The following is a 24,688-nucleotide window of genomic DNA, read 5'->3' as shown; positions in this document are numbered from 1 at the left end:
AAAAGGATTGACATGATTTTACCAGCAGCTGATTGGATAGATGTAACCCAAATGTCACATCTATCCAATCACCGGCTTATTTTTTGTTATATTTCTTATTGGCCAGCGAGGGCCTTTTTTGTTTACGCTGAAGTAAGTTTAAAAGACAATTTTTAAAGAAAAATGTAAAAGACAAATTTAAAACGCAAGCCTGTGCGTTAATCCGTGCCTGTCTGTAGTGCTTCAAAAGGGTGGGGGGAGGGGTGAAGTGAGCCTCAATTCTAGATTCCGCTAGATTTTACTGACTGGTCCTTTAATGATAATTTTTGCTTTCACACCATAGGACACCAGGAATGTTTTATTTGTCAACTACCCATATACAGGTTTTGAACGACATGAGGATTAATATCTTTATTTCTTTAAGTAATTGTTCACTGGGAATTGAAAATTACCTTATAACTTACTCACACTTATGCCATTCTTGGTGTGTATGACTTCCTTTCTTCAGTAGTCAATTTTAGTAGTCAATTTTCATGTTCATTTTCCAGTGAACAGTTCCTTGGACATGCATCAGCGACTGCAACTAACAATGCAGATTTGGCTGCAATCTAGGTGTTTTGTTGTAGTTCTTGGAAATCTGACTAAATGTTAAATTTAATAAGTGATGATAAAATTAAAAAGTGATTAAAATTATTATCACAGAAATTGGATGTAAATATGACAAAAAGATGCAGACGCTGCGTCAGGAGGAAGAACAGAAACGCAAGACTGAAGTTCATGAGATTGAGGAACGAAAGAACAGCCACATTAACACAATGATGGAGAACCACGAGAAAGCTTTCAGAGACATGAGAAACTACTTCAGTGACAACATCCACAAGAATCTGAACCTCATCACTTCACTCAAGGTGTGATCAAAACACATTTCACACTACTGGACACTTAAAAACATGATCAGCAACAGGCCCGGCTCCAGATATAAGATGATAGGTGGGCCAAGTGATTTTCCAGGTGGGCGGATGGGGGTAACTATATATATATATATATATATTAGTATTTACACAATAACTTTTTAGCTTTTTCTTATTCTTACGTCTAGTATTAATATTGCATTTTTTTACATTCTTATTACATTTATTCATTTGGCATACGTATATATTAAAAAAAAAAAGTATAACATATCGCTTTATTGTTCCCTGAACTCTCTGTAAGTCGCTTTGGATAAAAGCGTCTGCTAAATTACTAAATGTATATGTACATTTATTTTACATTTTTAATATTTTATTTTTTACCCATGACCATTGCAAATACATACAATTTATGAAGACTTGCAAATGCATCTTTGTATTTCTACAAGAGTTTGCAAACAGCAGAACATTCAGCACAGATGCAGAGTTTGATAAACTCGCACCCGCAGTAATTAAAAGAACACCCGACCCAACATCCGAAAGCAGCACTAATTTAATTCCGTACCCGACCCTACCCGTTTGACAAAAATGCTGCGACCCGACACGCATTACATCTACATGATATGAACAAAATCATTTATTTTCTCAAACAACAAAATATTAGGAATTCCTGGTTAATGTATTTTTAAATATATGTAGTAACTTAATATGGCAGAGTTTCGGGAGAGACAACCAAAAGTGATCCGCTAAAATATTGTTAGTTAATAGTAGCTATTCTATATTTCATTAATGATTTATGAAATGTGTTTTGATTTATGCCAAATTTGTTAAAAATAGACTATATTATTCATGTGATATTAACAATAGTTTCCCTTATTTTTTTCTGTAAAATTATACCAAAGCCACTAAAGGCTAAGCTGCCATCAAGACTAAATAAAGCTTAATGCAGGAAATGGACCTGTAGCATGATTAGCTAAAACGTTTATTTAAATTGTGATAAGAGTATCGAGTCCTCACTATAGCTGATCGGTGTTGTCGATCGGTGGAAGACTCTCTAAAATCACGGGTTAAAATAAAAAAATAAAAAAAATGTCCACGGTTGCATGAAAATCCTTAAAGGGATACTCCACCTAAAAATTCTGTCATGAATGGGCTCTGTGCACAAGCGTAGTGACGAACTTCCGATGTTGTCAGATGTCGGGATATCAATTTACGGTTTACTCTCTAAAATGACTTAACATACCTAAACAACAACTGGGGAAGCCACATCTCTGACAAATTTTACTTGTAATAAACACTAGCTGTTGTCAAAAGAACAAGCCGTTATTTTACTGATTAGATTAATCACGTTAGGTGTTTTCTCCTCCATAGAAGTCCATTATAAGGAAACAGCGTCCATTACTATCCCCCCAAACCTGTATACATTTATTTATTATTATACATATATATATATATATTATATATAAATATATTTGGAAAAATGTTAGCGACTGTCCTTTCTGGGACATCATTTACTACAATTGTAGTAAAAATTAAAATGGCAGTGAAAGAGACCCCAGAACTGTTTGCTTTCCTAAATTCTTCAAAATATCAAATTTTGTGTTCAACAACAGAACAATAAAAAGATACAATATTTTTTCTACTATGGTAGTCAGTAATGTCCCAGAAATGTCACTTTCCAACATTTTTACCAAATGTCTTTCTCTGTGTTCATCAGAACCAAGAAATTTTTACAGGTTTGGAACAACTTGAGGATGAGTAAATTTTCATTTTTGGGTGGAGTATCCATTTAAGTAAATGTCCTCCTGTGGTTAAAATCAAGTTTTATGTTGTTTATATGTCTATGTGGTGTTTTTAATATTCTTTAAGACAATGGTTCTCAAACGGGGGCGGGGGGGGGATTGGTGGCGAGGTTCCCTGAAACCCCAACCCATGCAGGGAGGAACACGATTGCAAATACGCCCTTTTCACATGACGTCACGCATCTTCCGTTCTGCCGCGAAGCAGTGTATCGTTAATTCCGCTAGCACTCCAGTTCATAAGGTGGCGGTAATGCACCTATAAGCTGGTTTGCCAACCGCCAGTAAAACTCAAGAAGAAGAAGTTACTTCCGCTAGCGCCTCAGAATGGAGTTTACCAAGTCCCTTGCACATCTGCCACAAATACGGCTAGACGATGTACAACGTTGTGACAAGCAGAGTGGGACAAGAGAGATGCTCGTTATCACTCGCGTCACCGGCCTTGCGCAGTTCCCTCACGGCCCTCGTCCTGCTCTGCTTGTCACAAACGTCTTGCAGACAAATTTTCGCTAACGACAAGATCAAAGCTAGAAAAAGGATAACAATTCTTCATTGAACAGTACCTGTTTGATTATGAAGGTAAGTGTTTTCTTTTCTTTTTGTGTTAGCGAAGGTGCTAGGATAAGTACTTGAATACGTGTTCTGTCAGTTTTTTTATTTTTTACTGTTTTACTGTAAATTCCATTCTTCTTCTTCTTGTTTGTTGCAAGACGGATGTTATGATACACTGCTTTGCGAAAAGGCGGAAGTTAAGTGACGTCATTGTGAAAAGGGCCTATTGACGGAGGGCAATGTTCCGTCTGAAGCTGCGCACATGAGCGGCCGCGCAGACTCATTGTAGGTCCTGCGCAGTGCAATTTTAGGCTGCGCACAAAAGATTAATATCTACAAAGTAGACAAACGTCCACTCAGGAAGCAGCAGCAATTACCTCTACATCATCTTAAGAAACAGGTAGATCATGTTTGTCTTTCAGACTGTAATTTTAGAATAAGCGCAAGTCTCTAGTGCATGTGAAGGGAGTGGCGTGTAAATAAAGTGCCTTTTCATATATGAAAACGAACAAAACAAGACAGTAATCCACAAGGAAACGTAATCCAGGTCGGCTGCAAACAGGATTGAGGGGGATGAAACAACAGGTTTGACCCGGGAGACATGAAACACCGGGTGGACCCGACCAAGGGAAGGGGGAAGTCTGGGGCTGACGGCCACCGGATTAACCACCTTGGTGATGCGGAAAGGCCCTATGAACCTGGGTGCCAGCTTGCGGGAAGGCGCCCGGAGAGGCAGGTCCTTGGTAGTGAGCCACACTCGTTGACCACACACATAGGTAGGAGGAGAGGACCGGTGACGGTCGGCCGCTGCTTTGGTACGTCTTAAGGTTCGGGCCAACCCCTCTCTGGCTCTCCGCCAGGTGTGCCGACAACGCTGGACGAAAGCAAGAGCCGACGGTACCGCAGTGTCGGGTTCCTGTGAAGGAAAGATGGGAGGGTTATAACCAATAGAACACTCGAATGGAGACAAACCTGAGGCAGCCGACGGAAGGGAGTTGTGGGCGTATTCTACCCACGAGAGCTGTTGGCTCCAGGAACTCTGATTAGACGATGTCAGACAGCGGAGCATTCTTCCGAGATCCTGATTGGCCCGCTCACACTGCCCATTGGTCTGCGGGTGGAAACCGGAGGACAGACTCGCTGAGGCCCCGATCTGTCTACAAAATTCTTTCCAAAAGCGGGAGGTGAACTGCGGGCCCCTATCAGAGACCACATCGACCGGCAAGCCATGGAGCCGGAAAACGTGGTCAATGAGCAGTTGCGCCATCTCCCATGAGGAGGGAAGTTTGCGTAGGGGAATGAAATGAACTGCCTTGGATAAGCGATCCACCACCGTGAGAACCACAGTGTTACCGCTAGAGGAGAGAAGCCCAGTGACAAAATTGAGGGCAATGTGTGACCATGGGCGGGAGGGAATGGGAAGGGGCGGAGCAGACCAGTGGGAGGGCGTTACTGGGTTTAGACTGAGCGCACGTCGGGCAGGCCAACACAAAATGTCTGACATCGTTGGACCATGACGGCCACCAGAAGCGCTGACGAACTGACACCCTCGTTCCCCGAGTACCTGGATGGCAAACCAGCCTGGACGAATGCCCCCACTGAAGGACTTCAGGATGCAGCCAGCACGAATAGTCTACCCGCCAGACACTCGGTTGGGACTTGCACCCCTCGACCGGCCTCCTTTACCCGCTGTTCGATTCCCCAGGAGATAGCCCCGACCACCACCCCCATGGGGAGGATGGTGTCGGTCGTGGTACTATCCCCCGGGGCCAGCAAACAAGCGGGAAAGGGCATCGGGCTTGGTGTTCTTGGACCCGGGCCGTAACGAGAGGGTGAAGTTGAAACGCCCAAAGAAGAGTGCCCAATGGGCCTGACGAGAGCTTAACCTCCTGGCCGAACGGATGTACTCCAGGTTTTTATGGTCCGTCCAGACCAGGAAGGGCTGCGCTGCTCCCTCCAACCAGTGACGCCACTCGCCCAATGCTAGCTTGACCGCCAGCAGCTCCCTGTTACCGATGTCATAGTTACGTTCTGCCGGGCTGAGGCGATGGGAGAGATAGGCACAGGGGTGAACCTTCTCATCGTGCATCGACCGCTGAAACAAGACTGCGCCTACTCCGACGTCGGAAGCGTCAACCTCGACGATAAACTGGCCAGCAGGATCTGGAATAGACAAGACAGGAGCAGAGATAAAACGGGACTTTAACTTATCAAAGGCAGCCTGAGCTTGCTGATTCCACCTGAAGGGAGCCTTGGTGGAGGTCAACGCAGTAAGGGGTGCAGCAATCTGACCAAAGTTTCTGATGCAACGCCGGTAGAAGTTGGCGAATCCCAGGAAACGCTGCAGTCCCTTACGGGAGTTGGGTAAAGGCCACTTGGCGACAGCCTCTGTCTTGGCGGGATCAGCCTGGATACCCGAAGTGGATAATATGTGGCCAAGGAACGTCACAGACTCAGAATGGAACTCGCACTTCTCCGCTTTGACAAAGAGTCGATTCTCGAGCAGGCGCTGGAGGACCCGTCTTACGTGCTGGATGTGCGCCTGGAGAGAGGGGGAGAAAATAAGAATGTCATCCAGGTACACGAGCCAAACTGATTAATCATGTCACCCAAGACGCTATTGACCAGGTCCTGGAAGACAGCCGGAGCATTGGTGAGACCGAAGGGAAGCACCAAATACTCGTAGTGTCCCGTGGGGGTGTTAAACGCTGACTTCCACTCCTCTCCCTCCCGAATGCGGACAAGGTGATAGGCGTTGCGGAGGTCTAATTTGGTGAAGACCTTGGCTCCCTGCAATAACTCAAAGGTAGACGACATGAGAGGTAGGGGATACCTGTTCTTAACTGTAATGTCGATCAAACCTCGATAATCAATACAGGGGCAAAGGGAGCCATCCTTCTTTTGGACAAAGAAGAAGCCGGCGCCAGCGGGAGAGGAAGAGCGGCGGATGAGTCCAGCCTGAAGAGAATCGCGAATATATTGGTCCATGGCCTCTCTCTTTGGACCGGACAGGGAAAATAAGCGTCCCCTGGAAGGAGAAGTGCCGGGAAGGAGGTCGATGGCGCAGTCGTAGGGGCGATGAGGAGGAAGTGAGGCCGCCCGGGACTTGCTGAACACCGCACCGAGATCGCGATACTCCACCGGAACGGAGCTCAGGTCAGCCGGTTCCCCCTGGGGAGCACAAGAGACAGAAACAGGAGACAACGCAGGACCAAGACAAGACACATGACAAGACGGTTTCCAAGCAAGAATAGTTCTGTTTACCCAATCAACGTGAGGACTGTGCTGTAGCAACCATGGGTGCCCGAGGACAATAACATTGTTGGGGGACTCGAGTATGTATAGCAAGATGTTCTCACGATGATTCCCAGAAATAAATAAACTTACGCTAGGTGTGTAGTGAGTGACAGTGAAGAGGAGTATCCCACCCAAACGACCACACCGACACTGGATTGGAGAGTGAGATCGAAGGAAGTTGCCAACGCCGGGCCGTCTCACGGTCAATGAAGTTTCCTTCAGCTCCGGAGTCTAATAAGGCTAGTCCAGAGTGCGTGACTCCCTGGTGTTCTAGGGTGAAAGCCAGCTGGGTGCGGGACATGTCTGGGAGGGTGCAACGAAGCTTACCCACCAGTACCCTCCGTACTACTGGTGGGCATTGGCTTTTAGCGGGCATCTAATGGCGAAGTGCCCCGGCTTCCCGCAGTAGAGACAGAGTCCCTGGGACAGTCGTTGCTGTTTCTGGAGCGGGGAAAGGCGGAGCCGCCCCAGCTGCATGGGCTCCGAATCCGAGGGAGCCGAAAGATGTGACTCGGGAACCGTGAGATCTAGAGGCTCCACCCTGCGCCAGGAATTGGTCGTCGAGCGTCGTCTGCGACGTAAATCCAGCCGAGCCTCTACTCGCAGGGCGATGGAGATTAGGTTTTCGAGTTCCGAAGGAACCTCCATGACGGCCAGCTCATCCGCAATGGTGTCGTTTAGCCCTTCCATGAATCGTGCCCGCAGCGCCGCTCCATTCCACTCGCAAGCGGCACTGAGTGTCTGGAACTGGATGGCATAATCTGTAATGGACGCCCTTCCTTGTGTCAGACGCGAGAGCTTGGCGGCGGCCTCATCCCCCCGAACCGAGCGATTGAAGAGCCTCTCCATCTCTTTACGGAACTCCTCAAACGAGGCTCAACAGGGACTCTGGGCGTCCCAAACGGCCATTCCCCATTCCTGAGCCGGACCGGAGAGAAGCGTGAGGACGAAGCTCACCTTAGAAGCCTCAGCGGAGTAGCGCCGAGGCTGGGGGCTGAACACCAGAGAGCACTGGGATAGAAAGGCCCGGCAAGAGTTCAGTTGGCCAAGAAATCTTGGCCAACTGAAAAGTATGAACATAAAAAGTATGAGCATGTACAGCACTCAATACTTAGTTGAGGCTCCTTTTGCCTGAATTACTGCAGCAATGTGGCGTGGCATGGAGTCGATCAGTCTGTGGCACTGCTCAGGTGTTATAGATGGAATTGTTCAAAAGGTTTCAGAATGCATTCCTGCTGGAAAGTTCCGGGCCTCGTGACCAGCCGTGTGGCTCATCAATGTGTGCGAGGCAGCAGAAGTCCATTGTTCCTTCTTCCTCCCCAGTGGGGGGGAAAGGGGCAGTCTCTGAAGAGACGCCACAAACCAGTTTCTGATGAGGGCAGGTATAGAGCAAAAAGGCCAAGCTACGTTTACAGAGCAAGCTTGATATTTAACTTCATGAGAGGGCATGCCCTCCTGAGTATGAATAGACCAGTCAGAGTTGAGCAGGGAAGAGGTTCTTTGTCCACTCAACAGCTAATTTGCATCTTTATGACCTCCTATCAATTTTACAAAATACCAGTCCAACTTTTAACATAATGAATATAAAGTGTTCTATGGTCACACAATATATATATAAACAAGGAGGAATTGTAAAGACAAACATTTAGATTTCAAATATGTCAGGTTTGAAATGCATCAAGTCATGATTCATTCGGATGTACGAATACAAACAAAGCCTGAATTAAACTTGCCTATTTAACAGTTACAGATTATTTAAAATGGCAAGAGCGTCAACATATAACCTAGATATTTACATATATTTATAGAAAATGACAGTTTTAGTGTAGTTTTGTCAGAGAAGTTTCTCTGGATAAACTACAGGTGAGACAAAACAGAGAGACTTCTCACATCTCCTTTTGCTTGCTTTGAAGCTTAGGAGTCGTAAATATCCCATGGAGAAACAAAAGGGTTATCAACACTTTCGGTGAGAGCACCAACCTAAATCCAGTCCCCTGGAGCCAGGTCTGACTCTGATCTTTTGATGTTGATATCAAGAAACCAGGACAAAAGAGAGTGGAGGGGGGTTTATGGCTCTTCTTTTAATGATTCCGACCATTTGGCTTATGCCAAAGTCTCTACAGGCATTAAATATTTTTTACGTGTTAATCTGAAAAAATGAATTGCATGCGTTAAGGCATTAACGTTGACAGCCCTAGTTAAAACATAAACATTTAGCTACTTACATCACTCTCTTTCACAGTTAAAACTGACCTCGGCTTCTGTCAATAGCAACTCCCTTTTTCATTTAATTCATGTAATCCTCGCCTTCCTTCATTTGATTGGCCAACTCAGTCTGATTGACACTGAAAAGCGCTTTTAAAAAGCTGAGTTAGACCAGATCTGAAATCAATTCGACGTTTTCTACAATATTGTGACTAAATAGTTTTTAGTTTGTCCTATTAGGCAATTTTTCAAGACTTTTATCAGTGCTTGAAGTGGGCCGGTGCTTGAAACTGGCACTTCTCACATGTTGCCGGTACTTTTTCCCAGTCCACACTAATCTTTTTTATCGCTATTTTGGCCTTCCGTCCACACTGAGAATGCGTTTTTGTCTACGAATACTGAGCTTTTTGGAAACGCAGTCCAAAGTGGATACATTTGAAAATCAGTTTTCGCATTATAGTGTAGATGAGATAAACGGAGGCGTTTAAAAATGATGATGCGTTTTTCGTCATGTGATGCAGTTGTTTTGGCTGCTCTACAGTTTGATAGTGTTAATGTTAGTTTGTGCATACTTTAGATTGCATTTTACGAGACTGAATATTTAGTTACTCACAGTTATTGCTTGGCAGTGGAGTGGGAGGATAGTTTCACTTTCGCTTTTGCGGCCTTATAGTCTTGTATTACACGCAGCAAAATCCCTACCTCATTGTCCATCCATTTAAAAATAACTCTGTGTATTAAACATTAAACATAATAAGGCAGAAAGTAAATAAACGCCTGACAGAAGTGACACAGATTGAGGTGTGTCAGGTTTTACTCATGCTTACATCTATTACATAGATGTAAGCGTTTTTTTCTGTACGTTTTAGTGTGGATTTGCAGCACTTGGGAAAAGGCTTGAAAACGGAAGTGTTGACGAAAAACGTTTTTTAAAAATGAAAACGTATTAATGTGGAAGTATAGTCTTTGCCACTCCGAGTCAAAGCGTAATTGTATGGATGATTATTAGTAATAACCAGAGGTGGACGAAGTACACAACTTCCTTACTTGCGTGAAAATACAGATATTACTGGTCAAATATTACTCCGCTAAAAGTTGTAAAGACAGATTCTTACTTAAGTAAAAGTACAGAAGTACATGCTTTTAAAAGTACTGAAGTATTAAAAGTAAAAAAAAATTATGTCAGATGTGCATTGTTTTATTGTCGTATACCTTATGCCCCTGAAGCAACCTACTGAATACACTGAGTAGCTCACAGTATCAGTTGTATTAACACTTACATTTAGTCATTTAGCAGACGCTTTTATCCAAAGCAACTTACAGATGAGGGAAACAATGGAAGCAATTGGAACCACATAAGGACAACAAAAAGCATAAGTGCCACGAAAGAAAATTGGTCTCACATAGCCTATCACAGTGTACAGAGCTAAGTATTAAAGCAGTAGTTCACTTCAAAATTTCCCCCCTTTGACTTTCCATAGTCATTTTTATTCCTACTATGGAAAGTCAATGGGGGCAAATTTTGCAGTGAGCAACTCCTTTAAGAGCTTTATATGTTTAGCACATATATGTTTAGTTTAGATATAATCCATTTAGCCTAATTACCCTCATTAGTCCCCTAGGCCTATATGCATTTATGAGCAGTGTTCTTTTATTTTGTATATTCCTTTTACCAGTTTTAGCAGCAATTTACCAGTAAGTAGTAAGGTTCTTGTAAATAGTAAAGTGTAGAAGCCATGTGTTTGTTGGATTTACTACTATTTGTATTTCCATAATTTAAATACAAACATTAACTATAGCTAGTATAATGAAACTATGGTATTTTTAGTTGCTGTGTGTAACAAAGTTCAATGTAGGGAAGGAAGGAGGCGGGAACCGGCGAACATTCATAAAACTTTAATTCAAAAATAAATAAACAATAAACAGCAAATAACAGGCCGGCAGCCACCTCACGGTCAACTGCCGGCCACACGAACACATAAACAAACTTAACCTATTTCCGGGCCCGGTCCTCTCTCGTCGGCAGTCCCGTCGCTCGTCCTCTTATGCTCCCTAGCTCCCCGTGAGGCATGCGGGACCGGTGCGCGTACAGCTGATACTCATTATCACTCACGCCACCGGCCCCGCCTTCCTGCCCCACGGCTCTCGTCCCGCCTTCCTCGCTACATACCCCCATCGCCCCTCACAGGCCGGGGGGTACCACCGCGCCTGTGCTTACTCCCCCCGGGGGGCCCCCCCTTGAGAGCCCCAGCGCCTGGGGGTACGCACCGACGAGACGAGAGAACGGAGCCGGGAGCACCCCGAGCGACAGGGACGAGAGAGGAGAGAGAGGGAAAAAAAAAATAGTCCGGTTCCCCGACACGCCGTCGCTCGGTCCTCAGCCAGCCGAGAGGCTCTTCCTCGCGGTGCTATGCTGTGGTGCTGGACGTTCGGTGGACGGCCCGATCCTCCTCCGCCTCCTGGCGGCCGGCGATGGCTTCTGGCTGAGGGCAGCCGGCAACAAGTTCCCCGTTTCCTGTTCCTCACCATCATGGCTGTTGGTAACAGGATTCCGGCTCACGGCCAACGGCGGCAACTCCTCCGCTCCCTCTATGGCCGCCATCCCACCTCGTCCCAGGAGCACGGCCGCGAGCTCTCCGTCCCCACCGATTCCTCTCGCTCCAGCACCACTGCCTCGGGCAGCCGTTGGCAGACGTCCCTCGTCCGCGCTGCCCGAACTCCTCAGCACCGCGAGGCCGCTCAGCGGCGAGGGCTCTTCGACAGCATGTCCCTCCTTCCTCCCGGGTTTCGGCACCAATGTAACAAAGTTCAATGTAGGGAAAGAAGGAGGCGGGAACCGGCAAACATTCATAAAACTTTAATTCAAAAATGAATAAACAATAAACAGCAAATAACAGGCCGGCAGCCACCTCACGGTCGACTGCCGGCCACACGAACACATAAACAAACTTAACCTATTTCCGGGCCCGGTCCTCTCTCGTCGGCAGTCCCGTCGCTCGTCCTCTTATGCTCCCTAGCTCCCCGTGAGGCATGCGGGACCGGTGCGCATACAGCTGATACTCATTATCACTCACGCCACCGGCCCCGCCTTCCTGCCCCATGGCTCTCGTCCCGCCTTCCTCGCTACACTGTGGTTTTACTAAAGATTATTCATTGGAGTATGGTTCCTATATATAGAAAATGGTAAATTTGTGGATACTGTGGTTTTACTGCAAATACCATCCCTGTTGAAAAAAAACAATGAATTTTTGAATTAGAATGAGATTTTTTTAAATTAAATTCCTCTTTGTAGTGTGTTTTGGGTTTTACTCCAATATCCATCACATACAAGTAGACAACAAGTATCCATAGTACAATTCCTATTATAACCATTAATGTTAAATCCATTACATTTTATGTTGTATTTTGGGCAGGATTCTATTGTTTTTATACAGATATACAGGAATACTTCAACTATAGTTACTTCAGTAAAAACATCATTCATTTTCCAAATCGCTTTAAATGATATAGCAGCAGATCAGAAGTTAACACACACACGTAGCTCAAGGTGTATGTGATGCTTATTTACCGTTTAGCCATTGTGTCGATCATTTTCATAACAATGTTTCTACGATCTTTGACTGATCGTAACCCACAGATGATTACACCACACTTTAACATGTGCCTTTTTCGTCTTTTATTGTTCTGTTTGCCTTTTTAGAGAGCTATCAATGGTGTAGCAGTGCCTACGTTTACATTAGTTTAGCGGGGAAGATCCCAGAGTTGCCAGATTTGCGTAAAAAAATCTGCCAAATGGCCATTCAAAGTGTAGTGTATTTCGGGGAAACTATGAGTTTAAACACAGTAACCTACAAATAATTAATGGTGATTAACCATTAATTATTTTATACACTTTACCTGATGCAGCAGAGCTAATAACAGCGACAAAAGTATATCAACTCTAAGAAATATTACTCCCCTGGCCTGGAAAAACAATATACTTACTGTACTTACTTACTGTAGTACAGTACCATTTCAGAAATCTTAACGAAATCAAGCAGTTTAAGTGACGTTGATATGTGATAAATAAACACAGAAACAATTAGAGCGTGGATACACATGCGGTTTATTTATCTACACTACGGGGGAACTAAAATCAACTAGCTAACACAAACCAAACATTAACAAACAAACATAAAAACGTAAAACAGTAGAGAATGAAAGAAATAGATAAAGCAAAGAAAATGGCAGTATTAAATCAGCTATTCACATCTGCGCGAACCATCAAGGACAAATCTCCTTATTTAAAATGGGCAAAGCTTATACGCAACTGGTTAGCAATAGTTCAGATACTTGCATTGGCTTCTTTGTTTCTCGGCACATGTGCTGGCGCGCGTATCAAAGGGTCCTGATGTGTTCAGAGCAGGCCGTGAGTCTGTTGATTTAGCAGAAGCAAACTGCCGTTAGAAACTGTCTCTGAGGAGAGGCAGGTCTCGAGAGGTTGAAAGAAGACGAGCGAGCGAACGCGCACGAGCGCGAATGCACACGAGCGAATGAACATACACAAAAGAGCGAGCTTTCCTGCATGTTCAGATGTTTTAACACAGAGGGCGTCACGCCCCTCCAAGGTGGGCGATCCAATGTGATGAGATAGTTTTGGGCGCGAAAACATGTTTCTTTGTCCGGCACACTCACTCATTTGCATTTATGGTCGCCTGGGAGTTTGGAGCAGGAATAGACTTAGAATAGAATAAAATGAGTATGGTATAAAATACATTACTGTGCTATACACCATATTCTAAGACATGAAAAGGGAAACACGTAGATATGAAACATGAAGGGATTACAATTACATTGACCTGTAGTTTGGACAAGAATGTAAATATACACAGAATACCACTAAGCACATATGCCTTTGAGGTTATAGGTGAAGGAGAATAACATAGAGACAAGAATACAATGTGGAGATTCATGTGTATACACTTTAAACCAGTCTTTTGTGGCTAAGGAAAGAGAAGGAGACATTCTGTTGGAAGAATTTGAGGCTCTCATCACATGGCTTTTCTCACTTTGGTGAACAGTCCTGTCCTCCCCCAAGAACCTCCTTTGAAGTCTAGGGGAGAGTATCCGAATCTGACCTGGTCAGTGATGAAGGTGTTGAGAATAGGACATTTGGCCAGACTTGTTGGTGCCTGGTCGTAGTCCTGCGGAGAGGTTACTGTGTTTTACGATCACAGATGGTAAACTTTGATCTGACCATACCCTACAAAAGCTTGCCGGAAAACCGCAAGCTTAGAAAAACTGAAATACTTGGCAACAGTAAAAGGTCCTGGCAGATCGCAAGCCAGATAAATTGCGCACACAGGAAAACCCGCTGCATGGAAACCATTTTCTTCTTTTGGACCTTTTTATAAATGTAGTGGAGTAAAAAGTACGATATTTGTCTTTCAAATGTAGTGAAGTTAAAGTCATAAGTACTCAGAAAAAATAATACTCAAGTAAAGTACAGATACTCAAAAAGTGTACTTAAGTACAGTACTCAGGTAAATTTACGTCGTTACTGTCCACCTCTGGTAATAACATCACACTACAGGAAGGGAGCACTTATGTTGTGTTCCAGACAACTAGGATTTTGTATATTTCCACCTCAAACCCATAAATAAATGTCTGGAATGGCACTTTCAGTCGGACATGGGTCCTCTGAACTCTCAGAGAGTTTTGGACCAGTTGGAGTTTTTGTAATAAGCCTGCAGGGCAACCACCTAACAGTGAATTACAGTAATCTAGTCTCGATGTCATGAATGCATGAATTAACTTCTCTGCATCTGACATTGACAGCATATGACGTAGTTTAGATATATTCTTAAGATGGAAAAGCACAATTTTACAGTGTTGGCGACATGGCTCTCAAATGACAGATTACTATCGAATAGAACGCCAAGATTCTTTGCTGACGACAAGGGTTTTATGGAACATCCGTCAATAGTTAAGCAGTATTCTTGGTTGTTACTTATAGCAGTTTTCGGTCCAATAAGTAACACTTCCGTTTTGTCCGAGTTCAGTAATAAAAAGTTGTTACTCATCCAGTTTTTTATATCGACTATGCATTCCATTATTCGATGGAACTGCTGTGTTTCATGAGGCTTCGAGGAAATATAAAGTTGAGTATCATCAGCATAACAGTGAAAGCTAACTCCGTGTCGCTTTATTATATCTCCTAGAGGTAGCATGTATAATGCGAAGAGCAGAGGCCCTAAGACTGAGCCCTGTGGTACACCGTACTGGACTTGCGATTTGCGTGACACCTCATTGTTTATTGCTACAAATTGAAAACGGTCGGATAAATAAGATTTAAACCATTTCAAAGCTATTCCCTTAATGCCGACATAATTTTCGAGTCTATGTAGGAGTGTGCTGTGGTCAATGGTATCGAATGCAGCACTAAGGTCTAGCAGCACCAATAACGAGATACAACCTCGGTCAGACGCCAATAGCAGATCATTTGTAACTCTGATCAAAGCAGTCTCTGTACTGTGACATGCTCTAAATCCAGACTGGAATTCTTCATTGATGTCATTCCTTTGGAGGAAGGAGCATAATTGAGTTGAAACTACTTTTTCCAGAACTTTAGATATGAAAGGTAGATTCGATATAGGCCTGTAGTTCCCTAGTTCTCTAGGGTCGAGTTGGAGTTTTTTGACAAGGGGCCTTATAACAGCCACCTTATATGCTTTAGGCACATGTCCTAATGTCAGAGATGAGTTAATAATACCAAGAATAGGATCTATCATTTCTGGGAACATCTCTTTCAGTAGATTTGTAGGTATAGGGTCTAGCATGCATGTTGTTGATTTAGATGATCTAATGATTTTAGACAGCTCATCATGATCTACGGTATAAAATAATTACAATTATCTCCTTAGGGGCGCTGTAGTTAGTTTGTTCAGCGGGTTTCACTACTGATTGCATTGTTATAATTTTTTCTCTAATATCTTGGATTTTATATGTGAAGTCGTTCATAAATTCATCACTGCTATGCTGATATACAGGATCAGAAGTCACTGACGATTTATTTTTTGTTAATTTAGCCACTGTGTTGAATAAAAACCTAGGGTTGTGCTGGTTTTCTTCTATTAGTGATGAAAAGTAGGCTTTCCTGTATTTTCGAATACCATCCTTCCATGCTGTGCGAAATACCTCTAATTTAGTTTTCTTAAAGTTGCGCTCCATTTTTCGGGCTGCTTTCTTTAGAGCCTGAGTGTGTTCATTATACCACGGTGTGGGACTGCCATTTTTAATCTTCTTTAAACGTAGAGGAGCAACTGTGTCTAGCGTTTCAGAGAAGGTGGAATTAAAATTTTCAGTGGTAGTGTCAAGATCTTCAACGTTATTTCTCATGCTAGCGATTTGAGACAATTCGGGCAGATTATCGAGAAATGCATCTTTGGTAGTTGAAGTTATTGTTGTACCATATTTGTAACAATGAGTTTTATTTGCAGCCGTAGGCCAGTGAAGCAAACTTAATACCAGATAATGATCCGAAATGTCTTCACTCTGCTGAAGGATTTTAATGTCGTCCACATTTATACCGTAAAACAGTATTAAATCTAAAGTACAAAGTATGATTACGAAGGTGAGTGGGTCCTGACACATGTTGACTAACGCCCATGGAGTTAAGAGTGTCTTTGAAAGCCATTCCTAAGGCATCTGTATCGTTATCTACATGGATGTTAAAGTCACCAACGACAAGGAGTCTATCTGCGGCCAGTACTAGTTCTGATAAGAACCCACCAAATTCTTTAATAAAATCTGTGTGGTTCCCTGGAGGCCTACATACAATATCTAAAATAAATTTTAAAAATGTTTTATCTTTAGTATTAGGTGTTGAAACATGAAGTACCATGACTTCAAAAGAATTATATTTAGAGTTCGACTTCTGGGAAATGCTAAGAGAGTTATTGTAAAGTGCTGCGACACCTCCCCCTCTGCCTTTTAGACGAGGTGTCATGTTTATAATAATAATCTTGGGGGACAGATTCATTTAAAGTAATATAATCATCTGGTTTTAGCCATGTTTCTGTCAAACAGAGCATGTCTATTTTATGATCTGTTATCATATCGTTAACAAAAAGTGCTTTATTAGAGAGAGATCTAATATTTAGCAATCCGAGTCGTAATAGTTGATTATCTGTATTTTGTTCATTTTTAATTTGTTTAACATTTATTAAATTACTTTCAAGAGATTTATGCATTATTTTATGTTTGCTAATCCAAGGGACAGACACAGTCTCTATTTTGTGATGTTTGGGAGAACGGATTATTACATGTTGTACATTTTGTGTATTCTGCAACGTGAGACGGCAAGCAGACAGTTGGTTAAGCCATTCTGTCTGCTCCCTGACCTGGGCCCCAGCGAGTCAAGCTTTAGCAGTAGCATTATTAAGACTTTTTGCCATATTTCTAGACAGGATGGAAGCCCCAGCCCAGGAGGGATGGAGACCATCTTGTTTCAACAGGTCAGGTCTGCCCTCAAAACTCTTCCAGTTATTTATAAAAACTATATCATTCTGCAGGCACCACTCAGACAACCAGCCATTTAGTGATGATAATCTGCTATAAATCTCATCACCACGATAAGCAGTGAGGGGGCCAGAGAATATTACAGTGTCTGACATCGTGCTTGCGAGCTCACACACCTCTTTATCTACTTTATCTTTATGTTATCTTTTGTGATCTCCGATTGACGGAGTCGAACATCATTTGTGCCGACATGAATAACAATCTTACTGAATTTCAGAGATGCAAACTTCTTATCTATTGCGATTTCTGCTGTTTTAAATTAAACTTAGGTGGTTTATGACATAATGTAAGACTTAACGTGTGTTCGACTTGACATTCCTAAAAACATAACAGATAAGTTTATAGCATGTAAGATATGACTAATGTATACATACATACACAACATTCCCAACTGGTAGAGCATGGCAAGATAATGGGTTGGGTTGCTGTGAATTGCACATACTTTGATATTTTGAACCCATGATGCTGTGTTGCTATTATCATGCTCTACCAGTTGAGCAACAGTGACCAAAGATTTACCAGTCCTTTCTCTTTTCTTGTGCATTCAGGAAGATTTGAAGGAGATGAAAAAGAAGGAAGAGAGGAGATCTAAAGAGATGGCGATAGGGCTTCAGCAAAATAAAGAACTTATTGAGTCTCAAGAGAGAGCCAAAGAGGAAGTTACAGAGCTCCAGAAACAACTTACCAACTATGATAGGGACAAAAGCACTCTGGCTGTATGTCTCATCTCATTAGAGTGCCTTGTATTGTAAAACTGAACTCTTGCATAATATGAAATAACAATGTAACAAACAGATGTTGATTAATTGTCTTGATACTTTTTGTTCTTTGTGTTTTGCTGTCAGAGAATGAGAGCTTATGTCAAAGTGTCCGACAAAGAAATGAAGGCACTAAAATGGGAGCATGAGGTGTTGGAGCAGAGATTTACCACGGTGATTGGAAGAACATTTCTAGACATCAAGAAACCATCATGAGACCTTTCAGACTAAATCTGTGTTTACACCTGATTTGGAATAATATCAAACATGACAAATCTTGACAAAAAAGTCATCACATTACTGTTATTCAGATATTTTATTATTGTATCCCTCTAATGCTACATTTAAAATCATTGGGTTATAATGAGTTTATAATATTTGAAGAATATATTTGAAAGAATAAGTAATAAAATAATGGGTTCTTTAAGGGTGCTATAATGTGTTTTACACATGTGTTACTCTCAGCGCTCTCAGAGATGTAAAACATGTGAAAAGTTAATTTCACCAGAACCTGTTTATGCTTGATCTTCCTGATCTATTACGAGAACTAAAGTCAATTTATTGTCTGTGTAGGTTCAGTTGGAGCGAGATGACTTGTACACAAAGTTCACTAAAGCCATTCTGGAGGTTCAGCAGAAGACTGGCTTTAAAAACCTCCTGCTGGAGTGCAAACTGAGTGCACTCAATGACACACTGGAGAAGAAGGAAGCTCAGCTTAGCGAGGTGTTGGCTGCCTCCAACCTGGACCCAACTGCCCTCAATGTGGTCACAAGCAAGCTAGAGGTACATATATGAGCACTTAATATGAAGTATGGATCTATTATTATAAAGGAATATAAAAGAATTAGACAGAAAAATCATTATTTATTTAGGAAGTTTTGGACTCCAAGAACCAGACTATCAAAGACTTACAGTATGAAGTGGAACGTGTTTGCAAGGTAAGAAGCTGTTTCTGCTGTCTAAAGATCTGATACTATCTTCATCCATGATAGGGAATCATCAGATCTATACAAAGGAAACTAAAAATCTAAACAACACTGTAAATGTTTAAATTCTGGTAAAATCTGAATAAAATAAATGCAGTGAGGGCAACTCATTTGTGTTTGTAAATTAACATTGAACCAAAACTGTAGTTTGATCTCCACTTTAATATTTTTGGTGTTTACATTCACTGACAAAATATAATTAATTCAGATTTAGGACACTTCAGTATTTTATCATTGTTTATAATCAAAATAGATGCATCCAGAGTACATTCAGTTATTATAAATTAAGTTATAAATGCAAATTAAAAATAAAATATATTATAATTAAAGCAGTATTAAAGTTAGCCACGTAAAATAAATAGAAATAGTTGTTTTTTATGATATGATTGATAGTTTAACATAAAGGGTAGCTAAATTTGAATGTAAAAATGCAAATACCATTCATATTACTTTTACGAGTTCATATTCCTGTATTTAAGGGAGTTTCAGTAGGAAAATGAAACGAACCGTGAAATGTTCATCTGTTGAGTTGTTAACTTGTTTTTTTGTTTCAGTTAAAGGCAAGAGTTGTCGTTTTCATTTGAGTTTGATCTAACATTCATAGGTTGTGTTATTTTTATTTAGTCAAAATAATGTTTTTAATTAATTTTATTTTTCGTTATAAACCATAACACTTCCAATATATGCTATGACAGAACACTCCGCCCCCTTCTTGCTCGAATGTCAAGCTATGCCTATGATGGTATACTTGTTTACAAAAAGCATGCACAAAACATTATATACTAGTATATGGATTAAAGCGTAATTTTCCCTCTTCTTAAACAGACATATAATGACCTGCTGAGGACTTCTGAAGCAAAGCTGCGGGCATTTGGATTCCCTGTGAAAGAGCTCGGCTTTAAGCCACTGGAAAGCAGCATTTCTGGACGGACTCTCGGGCAGGTCCCTGCTGGCCGTTTTCTGCCTCAAATTAGCTAAAAGGGGACAAAATGCTAAGCCTTGAAATGTTAAGCATAAATTAAATAAAAAGATACTTACTGAAATAGCAGACATATTGTTCAGAAATTTTAACTTGTTTGTGCTTGTGTGAGTTTTCTCATAAAGATCAAGAAATGCTCTTAAAGCAACATTAGATAACTTTTGCTTAATGTTCCCCCATGTGGTTGATAAGCGCCGTTGCCTGTTATCATCAGTGTAATAAATACTGTCGCTGACTGTATAAGCTTCCCCATGGGCAGAGCAATACACGTGAATTTGTTGACTAAGCGGAAACCGCTGTTACATCATATCACTTCATAAACTGTGCATGTACTAAAGCACTATTTTGGCTCCCGCGGGGTATACTACTGGGATATACTAATAGCTCAAACTAGATTCTAAGGTAGCAGCTTGTTGTTAGCGCATAGCGTGCTAGCTACATAGCAGCTAACGTTCTAACCAAACACCCAAAACACAACGCATGGACGTGAATGTGTTTAGTTACCAACAAAAATAATTTTCTGTAGTTATATTTTCGGAAAGACACTTGCAGGCGTTGTGCTTTGTGTAATAAGTGCAATCACTAACTTACACTCAACTCGCTAGCGGAATAGTGCCTAGCATAGTAACTATTGATACCAATACAACATTTATTGTCCATACAACATTTATTGTGGTTTGGTATTCATCGTTTACAAGCATTACACTAAATTTGTGACAAGGCACGATCATGCTACGTAAGCTATTGAGACCCGGCAACATTACATTATCTCTAGTCTTTCTTACGGTTATAAATTGTGAACCAGTAACGTTAGTGCGCAAATAAACAACCTGAGCACAGCCTAATATCTAATAAGCTTTAGGGTGGTAGGGAGAGGGGAGGGAGGGGAAGGGAGGTAGGGAGAGAGAGAGGGAGATGCAGACCTGGAGGAGGATGTGGACAAAGAAGACAGGGACCAAATTTATCAGATGCGATTTGAGCAACCTTGGTTGACCATGTTTTAAACCATGGGTTGACACTGAGAGAGGCTGGACAGAAAGTTCAGCCCAACCTTAGCAGGTATGCTGTTGCTACAGTAATTCGGACATTTCGACAAGAGCACAGATAAAACAAATCTACAGTTCAATATAGCCTACTATATGACATCCATAAGTAATATTTGGTACCATTCACTGTGTTCCGTGTTTGAAACGATGTCTTGTTTGCTGTCCTGTGACATTTACCATAAAATGTATTTTGACTGATCTAAATATATTCATGTACTTTCCTGTAACAATATCTCTAAAAAAATGAAATCTAGATTATATCAATAGAAGTTTTACAAGTGTTTAAAATTAAGCACAGCAGTGTGTAAGTGGTTCAAACAGAATCCGACTGTATGAACCATGTGTGTACCATACGATACCAAAACTGTGTTTTGTAAAATTAATGTAAAGTTTTAAAGGAAGTGATTCATTTTGCAAAAGATCTGAGATGTTCTGCTAATTGTGTGTGTAGATGTATAAACTGTGTGTAGTGTTTTGAGAAAATGAGCCTTGTTTCTAAAATCGTGCCTAAGCAGTCATAAAAAAACTCTGTCGAGTCAGCTGTGTAGGAGGTCAAACATATAGCCACTGATCTCGTTTATCAGCCTTTTTGTGCTCATTCTACTTTTTAGCCCCTTGCACAATCAAATTCAAGTGAGCACACAGTATTTAACTTCTATTTTACTGTGATTCCTGAGGCCACAGGCAACAAATGCTGGATAAACAGTGTTGTGTCCTGGGTGCCGACAATTGAAAAGTACAAAAGGTGCTGCTGGGACTAGGACTGGTTAGGAGATGTCTCAACAATGTCTTGACGTTTTTAACCTCACCTCTACATTTAAAAAATCTTCTATATCCAAAATGCACAATCATGTGGGTACAAAAAGATTCTTCTGATTTGCAACAGAACCTCGGTGAACAACTAACTAGCAGCAGTCAGTCAAGCCAGTGTGCGACAGAAGCCACAAGGTGTTGTTAACAAACCTTACAGGCACAAAGAACCATTGACCCCGCGTGATTTGAACACGCAGCCTTCTGAGCTGGAGTCAGATATGCTAACATTGCACCACGAGGCCTCTCGCTGGGTGGTCACCAGCCCGATGCGTACAGTAAGGATCTGTCGAACAGCCTCGTGACATGACTTTGCATCCAGATGGCCAAACAGATGTGCGTCAGCTGTGCTGTATGTGGCAACCAAAAGCTTAGCCCATCCCTGGGTGGGCTCGAAACACCAACCTGTCGATTAACAACCGTACGTACTAGACGATGGTGCAACAGAGACAGACAACAGCAGGAAGCCAGCGAGGGACGCCGGTAGAACAAGACGTGGAATCGAACTCCGGTCTTCCGCATGACAGGCGGAGATACTGTCCACTATACTAATGAGGATTAGCCCTCAGTTATGGCGAAGTTGGGCCAAACTGCAACCTAGCTCATAGCATTCTCATTTGAAGAGAAATGCTTGAGGTTTTTTGTTATCACATTTTAAAAAATCAAATAAACGTAAGTGCCAAGCAGGCAAAACGATCCAATGAATCGCTATTCAGGATTTTGGATTTGTTCAGGAGCAAGGCTGAAAGCTGGTCTCAATTAGAGTGTTGCGCAGACTTTCCTAATCCTCCTCTGGTGGGATTTGTGGATGATATTTAAATGTGGTGTTGTGCCTCAAGTGTTGTGCATTATGAGTAGAATAATGAACTAGTGAATTATATTGTTTGTGTTAACATTATATTGTTTGTGTAAACATAACCATGATCCTATATTATTAAGGAAACTCAGTGTCTTTTGGCTAGAATAAAGAGACCTACACAACCTACAGATAAACTTAGCTGTGTGACCTTTACAAGGATGCAATGTGTGCAAAGTTAAATGTGTGAACATCCAAATATGGTATAGAGAACAGTGTAGTAAAAATACTTATGTTGCTGAGAATGCAACAACAACACCTGTCAGGTTACAGGCATGCTAAAAGTAACATATGGGAGGTAACAACGAAGTGTATTTATGCATGGGTTTTGAGACAAGGCTCTTTAGTTACTCTATAGACCAACTCGGCTTGTTGTCGATGATAATAAAATCTATCTTTTGGCAACAGAACCCACAGTTTTGAGACTGATTCTTCATAGCTGACAGGAAATCCACGACAAATGTGGCGCCCGAACAGGGACCGGATGAGAGCACAGTAAGAGACCACAGCAGGCTGACTAGATGAGCAACACAAGCCAAGGTGGCCACCTAAAAACTGGGTAAGCATCTTTGCTTATATACTCAGTTTTGTGTTGTTCATCTAAGAAAAGCTTGTGGTGGTAAGAATTATCACAGCGCTCTTCCGGTTTTACAAAAAAATACAAAATATAAATAATAAAAGGTTAATAAGAATTAAAGGGTTCCGCTTCCAAGGGATATAAGTGCATGCACTAATCTGTTTGATTACTAAGAAGGCCTATTTCTATATTATTGTATATATATTTTTTTTTTTATCATTTGTGTTCTGTCCTGTTGCTGTCTTTCTGTTGCACTGTGGAGCTTCTGTCACTATAACAAATTCCTTGTATGTGGAAACATACATGGCCAATAAAGCTCATTCTATTCTATTTTTGAGTTGGAAAGTGATAAAACAGATAACCTATATGTTGTATATGATAGCAATCTGTGTTTGTTGATAAGCTGTAACAGAAAAGCTATGTATATAGCAATCTGTATTTATAAATTAGCCGTAACAGTAATGAGCTGTGAATGAGAGGACCTTGAAGTGCAGGTGAAATTCCTGGTAGGTGCAAACTGCCTGTGCAGGTGGAAATTCCTGGAAAGATGAAAGGTCTTCTATGAGATGTATATAAAAAAATCCTTCCAGGTGAAAATTCCTGCAACGGGTGAAAATTCCTGTACTATAAAGTGTGTGTGTGTGGTGAATGAATAAAATATATCAATCTGTGTTTAGTGATAAGCTGTCACAGTTATTATGATGGTAATAAGCTGGTATGAATAACAAAGTGTATCAATAATGTTCTGGTGTGCATAATGCATTTAAAAATATAGGTGAACAAACTATCTGGGATACAGTTGAAAGCTGAACACAGGAAAGTATAGCCTGACAGACAGAAATAGGTTTAGTCTACTTTACAGAGTGAGTGAAGGAGAGTGAGTGAGTGTGTGTGTGTGAGTGCAGAGTGAGTGCAGAGAGAGTAAATGAAAAACCTACTTGAAAAAAGAGGGTATACAAAGGTATTGAATAAAAAAAATAAAAAAAAGGAATATACAAATAAATAATAATAGTAAAAAGTAATAATAAAATAATATTTAAATAATTTACTAATAAATTAATTAAATACAAAATAATACTTAAAATAGTGTAAACATAATAAAATAAGAAAATAATAGAAGTACATGTTTGACATTTGTAAGGGCAATTTGAAAGTGAATAGTATGATACACTAAAGAATAAAAAAGTAGTTCTAAATAAAAAGGTATACTAAAGTGAAGTCATGGCAGCCACTCCTGTTGAAATATTGGGATTAAAATATCCATTGTGTAAAGATGTTGGGTCTCGAGTCTAGCACTCAGCAGTTTTTTTTCTGGCTTGTCCTGTCTTTGTTGTGTCGGGCACGTGACTCTGTTTTAACAGTTCGCCACATGCTCGG

The 24,688-nt window shown here is 41.5% G+C and overlaps 1 protein-coding gene across 1 annotated transcript; it reads left to right on the top strand.

Annotated features, from left to right (window-relative positions):
* Positions 1-645: 645 nt before the first annotated feature.
* On the top strand, positions 646-20,086 carry LOC130549929 (dynein regulatory complex subunit 4-like). Its single transcript, XM_057327280.1, has 6 exons — positions 646-887; positions 17,848-18,015; positions 18,145-18,231; positions 18,631-18,840; positions 18,930-18,995; positions 19,869-20,086. Exons 1-6 carry the CDS (start codon positions 708-710, stop codon positions 20,019-20,021), a joined length of 864 nt encoding a protein of 287 aa, XP_057183263.1. The 5' UTR covers positions 646-707; the 3' UTR covers positions 20,022-20,086.
* The last annotated feature ends 4,602 nt before the right edge of the window (positions 20,087-24,688 follow it).

The sequence above is a fragment of the Triplophysa rosa genome, unplaced genomic scaffold, assembly GCF_024868665.1.
Source record: "Triplophysa rosa unplaced genomic scaffold, Trosa_1v2 scaffold1_ERROPOS769263, whole genome shotgun sequence".
Taxonomy (NCBI): domain Eukaryota; kingdom Metazoa; phylum Chordata; class Actinopteri; order Cypriniformes; family Nemacheilidae; genus Triplophysa; species Triplophysa rosa.
The sequence above is the reverse complement of the archived record's forward strand: the minus strand, read 5'-3'. Positions and strand labels throughout refer to the sequence as shown.

Bases quoted from the DNA above. Each gene is read 5' to 3' on its own strand.
- LOC130549929 (XM_057327280.1), top strand. From the start codon at position 708: ATGCAGACGCTGCGTCAGGAGGAAGAACAGAAACGCAAGACTGAAGTT. The intron at 18,016-18,144 runs GTATGTCTCATC...TTTTGCTGTCAG, and splicing joins GGGACAAAAGCACTCTGGCT to AGAATGAGAGCTTATGTCAA. The intron at 18,232-18,630 runs GTGATTGGAAGA...TTGTCTGTGTAG, and splicing joins TGGAGCAGAGATTTACCACG to GTTCAGTTGGAGCGAGATGA.